Source organism: Mandrillus leucophaeus, unplaced genomic scaffold (assembly GCF_000951045.1).
Source record: "Mandrillus leucophaeus isolate KB7577 unplaced genomic scaffold, Mleu.le_1.0 Scaffold215, whole genome shotgun sequence".
NCBI lineage: Eukaryota > Metazoa > Chordata > Mammalia > Primates > Cercopithecidae > Mandrillus > Mandrillus leucophaeus.
Window position 1 is genome coordinate 1,420,513 of NW_012102199.1, and position 5,114 is coordinate 1,425,626.

The 5,114-nt window shown below is 51.4% G+C and overlaps 1 protein-coding gene across 4 annotated transcripts in view; it reads left to right on the forward strand.

The window, feature by feature from the left end:
* The window catches only part of TPM4 (tropomyosin 4), a 26,044-nt gene that overhangs the window by 15,750 nt on the left and 5,180 nt on the right, over positions 1–5,114 (forward strand). For all 4 annotated transcript variants that reach the window (XM_011980593.1, XM_011980594.1, XM_011980596.1 and 1 more), the window contains 3 exons: positions 1,825–1,942; positions 3,431–3,501; positions 4,455–4,530. In XM_011980593.1, the coding sequence (XP_011835983.1) occupies positions 1,825–1,942; positions 3,431–3,501; positions 4,455–4,530 (265 nt within the window). The remainder of the gene's footprint in view (positions 1–1,824; positions 1,943–3,430; positions 3,502–4,454; positions 4,531–5,114) is intronic.

Here is a 5,114-nt window from a genome sequence, read left to right on the forward strand (position 1 = left end):
CATATTTATTGGACAGCAAGAAGCATATGGTCTCTGTGCTGAGTGGGAATGATACATAGCAATGACACGTTATCCCAGGCTGGCCTCTTCTTTTCTTTTCTTTTCTTTTTTTAAATACACAAGGTCTTGGCAGGGTGCGGTGGCTCACGCCTGTAATCCCAGCACTTTGGGAAGCGGGTGGATCGCTTGAGCCCGGGAGTTTGAGACCAGCCTGGACAACATAGTGAGACCCCATCTCTATAGAAAAATATTAAAAGTTAGCCAGGCATGGTAGTGCATGCTGGTAGTCCCAGCCACTCAAGGGGCTGAGGTGGGAGAATCACCTGATCCCAGGAAGTTAAGGCTGCATTGAGCTATAACTACACCACTACACTCCAGCCTGGGCAACAGAGTGAGAACCTGTCTCAAGGAAAAAAAAATAAAATACACAGCATCTTGCTCCGTCACTCAGGCTGGAGTGCTGTGGTGCAATCACGACTCACCGGAACCTTGAACTCCTGGGCTCAAGCGATCCTCCTACCTCAGCAACATAGCAAAACCCCCACCTCCACAAAAAAAAAATTATTTTTAGTTTAACCGAGTGCGGTGGTGCACACCTATAGTCCCAGCTACTCAGGAGGCTGAGGCAACAGGATCGCTTGAGCCTGGGAGGACAAGGCTGCTGTGAACTCTCAGGGACCACTGCACTCCAGCCTGGGCAACAGAGTGAGATGCTGTCTCAAAAGACAAAGAAAGGGGGCACTGACTCTGGAGTCAGACTGCCAAGGGCTGCACCCCAGCTCTAACACTTACCAGCTCTGTAACCTTAAGTTACTTAACCTCTCTCTACGCCTTGGTTGTTTCATTTGTAAAATGTGGATAATGCACCTGCTCCATAGGGCAGTTGTGAAAGTGAAGGCACTTAGAAAAGTGCCTACTAGTCAGTAAAGATGAAGGGAGGCTGGGCGTGGTGGCTCACACCTGTAATCCCAGCACTCTGGGAGGCCGAGGCGGGCAGATCACTTGAGGTCAGGAATTCGAGACCAGCCTGGCCAACATGGCGAAACCCCCTCTCTACTAAAAATATAAGTTAGCCGGGCATGGTGATGCATTCCTATAGTCCCAGCTACTCTGGAGGCTGAGACAGGAGAATCGCTTGAACCTGGGAGAAGGAGGTTGCAGTGAGCTGAGATCACGCTACTGCACTCCAGCCTGGGTGGCAGAGCGAGACTCCATCTCAAAAACAAACAAAAAAACAAGATGAAGGAAATATGTACACAGAGTTTTCATCTTCGCACTGTGTTACAGTGCTTAGTAGATTTAGAGACTCATTTAGATGAGAGATGGCACCAGGGGTGGTATCTCACGCCTGTAATCCCAACGCTTTGGAAGGCCAAGGCAGTAGGATCACTTGGTTGTTTGCTTGCAACCTGGACAACATAGTGAGACCCCCATCTCTGCAAAAAAAATTTTAAAAAAGATAGGCGGGGCGCGGTGGCTCACTCCTGTAATCCTGGCACTTTGGGAGGCCGAGGTGGGCGGGTCATTTGAGGTCAGGAATTTGAGACCAGCCTGACCAACATGGTGAAACTCTATCTCTACTAAAAATACAAAAATTAGCCAGACATGGTGATGGGTGCCTGTAATTCCAGCTACTCAGGAGGCTGAGGCAGGAGAATCGCTTGAACCCAGGAGTTGGAGGTTGCAGTGAGCTGAGATCGTGCCACTGCACTCCAGCCTGGACAACAGAACGAGACTCTGTCTCAAAAAAAAAAAAAAAGATAGATGAGACGAGGGTGGAGGGGTGTGAGTGAACGGCGGTCCTGATGAGATTGCTCCTTGCAGAGGAATGAAGGTGATAGAAAACCGGGCCATGAAGGATGAGGAGAAGATGGAAATTCAGGAGATGCAGCTCAAAGAGGCCAAGCACATTGCGGAAGAGGCTGACCGCAAATACGAGGAGGTGAGTGAGGCTGACAGATGGCGCAGCAGCAGGAAGTGGGAGGAAATGCATCTGCTGAGATAGGGAGGACGCCGGGGCCAACGAAAGGAAGCTCTTGGTTAGGTCAGCTGTCCTCCTGCGTGAACATATGTTTGTCCAGAGACAGCCACTTGGCTAGGAAGCTATCTCCCACGATGCCAGAAAGTCCGGCGGACGCTTGTCTAATGTAACCGGAAAACCGAATGATCAGCTCACTTGTGTCGTTAGCTGGGAGTTTTGGCACAGTTGGGCAAAACTGGAGGATTGTGGTCCCAAGCCGTGGAGTTTCAGACCATGCAAGCTCAGGCCCTCCTTTGCCTTCCTCGATGGCTCGGCTCTTCCCTCCTGCCTCTTGTCTGCCTCACTCCTCAGGCCTGAGGAAGAGAATCAGGATTCCCTCCAGGCCCCAGGATAGCTCTTTCAGTTGAAGCGCCAGCAAAAGGCCAGGCATGGTGGCTTGTACCTGTAACCCCAGCACTTCGACCAAGGCGGGAGCATGACCTGAGGCCAGGAGTTTGAGACCAGCCTGGGCAACATAGCGAGACCCCATTTCTAAAAATAATAATAATAATAATAATTAGCTGGGCGTGGTGGCATGCACCTGTGGTCCCAGCTACTTGGGAGGCTGAGGCAGGAGGATCGCTTGAGCCTGGGAAATCAAGGCTGCAGTGAGCTCCGACCATGCCACTGCTCTCCAGCCTTGGAGACAGAGTATGACCCTGTGTCAAAAACATAAAAAAGAGCTGGGCATGTAGCTCACGCCAGTAATCCCAGCAATTTGGGAGGTTGAGGCAGGCAGATCACCTGAGGTCAGGAGTTCATGACCAGTCTGGCCGACATGGTGAAATCCCGTCTCTACAAAAAATACAAAAATTAGCCAGGCATGTGGCACACGCCTGTAAGCCCAGCTATTTGGGAGACTGAGACAGGAGAATCACTTGAACCCAGGAGGCGAAGGTTGCTGTGAGTCAAGATTGCGCCGCTGCATTTCAGCCTGGGTGATAGAGCGAGACTCTGTCTCAAAAAAATAAAAAAGAGGCCGGGGGTGGTGGCTCATGCCTGTAATCCCAGCACTCTGGGAGGCCGAGGCAGGTGGATCACGAGGTCAGGAATTCAAGACCAACCTGGCCAATATGGTAAAACCCCGTCTCTACTGAAAATACAAAAATTAGCTGGGCATGGTGGCACGTGCCTGTAGTCCCACCTACTTGGAAGGCTGAGGCAGGAGAATCGCTGGAACCCAGGAGGTGGAGGTTGCAGTGAGCCGAGATTGTGCCACTGCACTCCAGCCTGGGCAGCAGAGGGAGACTGTCCCGAAAAAAAAAAAGACAAGAAAAGAAACACCAGAAAAACCCATGTTGCAGCTGGTCTAGGGATCTGGGTGGGGCATCCCTGGGGACTGTCTGCAGTGGGTGGGAGAAGACACGGCTGGTGGGGATCGGGCTCAGCTGGGCTTTTCTGTCTCTGCAGGTAGCTCGTAAGCTGGTCATCCTGGAGGGTGAGCTGGAGAGGGCAGAGGAGCGTGCGGAGGTGTCTGAACTGTGAGTGGCAGAACAGGACTGAGCGAGGCTGGCTCAGTTCCTGGGAAGGAGTGGGAGGGAGCTGGCTGTGTTGGGAATTGGCTCTGACCGGGGCCTCTGCTGAAGTGGATGGGCGTCGGGGGCTCATGGCTCATCCTTTCTTTCTCTTGGCTTCCTTGACAAAGAGAGGTGGTGACTTGTTCTTTCTGCCATGGGAAGCGCTGCCCACGTGTTGACTCTTTCTGCAAAGATATGAGGAAATAGGAGTGAGACAGGAGGCAGCAGGGAAGCCCAGAAGTCCCAGAGAGGATATATCAGGGGGCTGTGCCATCTTAACAGAACACTGACCTGCTCCAGAAGGCAGGCTTCCCCCCCAACTCCCCCGTCAGTATGTAAATGCTTTGATCCTACTGTCAGTGTTTGGCTGTGACACATTCCTGGGGGGAAGGTGAGAAGCTTAACCAGAATCCCACAAGCACCGAAAAACAAAACGCCTGTCCTCTTGGCCCCGGGTAAGGAATTCAGCCCCACAGAGCATCCTGGAATGCTGAGAGAGATCTGGTTTCACAAATCCGCTCCGGGCTTCCTTCCCGGAGTGTCCCATGCAAGCTCTCATTGCTATCTGCCTGCCTCCTGCCCTCGGTCCCATTCTTAACACCTTCCGGAGTCGGCCTCATCAATCATAGATTTCACAAGTCCTTGTAGCCTCACCCTTGGCAGAAGACCAGAAGTGCTTTCCAAGCCCTCCAAATACTCCTCGGTCGCGCCTCGCCTCTGCCTGGTATGATAAGGCTTTGATAAGCCCATAGTATCGTACTACAGAAAAATCCATTAACATTTTCCCCCCACATTCCTTCTGGGGCCTGCCCGGGGACTGTGTAGGTTTCTCCTTTTGAAAATTTATTGTAGGGGCGATTGCTACATTGACGGCTGTAAGGGAAGATAAGACATAAAAATCCTTTGTCTCTGTACAGAAAATGTGGTGACCTGGAGGAAGAACTCAAGAATGTTACTAACAACCTGAAATCTCTGGAGGCTGCGTCTGAAAAGGTTGGTGGTTGGCTTGAGCCGGAGGGTGGCTTGCTGGACTCGGTTCTTTTCTTTCCCCCCGAGGGATACAGGAGCCTAGGGATCCAGGAGCCTATCAGGGTATTCGGAAATCTGACTTCTCTTTAACAATAGCATAGGTGCCTGGCAGCCAGGGATTCTCCCCTACCGAAAGAGCTGGATTTCTCCTGCATACTCTTGGGTCCTCTTCCGTGGGGTCTGAGCACCATCTTTGATCTCCATCTCAGGAGGATATAGAACATGAGGCTCCTCTTAGCGAGATCTGAGCATTGTCGTATAAATACAGAGTCTCCCTCTCATGTGATTCCCCTGGTTCCTCCAGAAATACCATCTCAAAGGTATAGCAATGATCAGAGGTGGAATTGGGCTTTTTAGGTTGAAACAGCACCCAAAGCCGTCGCTACGTGGCAGCTACATTGGGAACAAAGGACATACTTCCATGGCCGAACCCCACTGAATTCCCCAGCCTCTTCTCTTCCTCATTCTTGCTCCTGCTTTTGCAGTTTCACAGGCATTCTTTGTTCTCCCATCACCTCCACTCCCCCGCTTTTTTTTTTTTTTTTTTT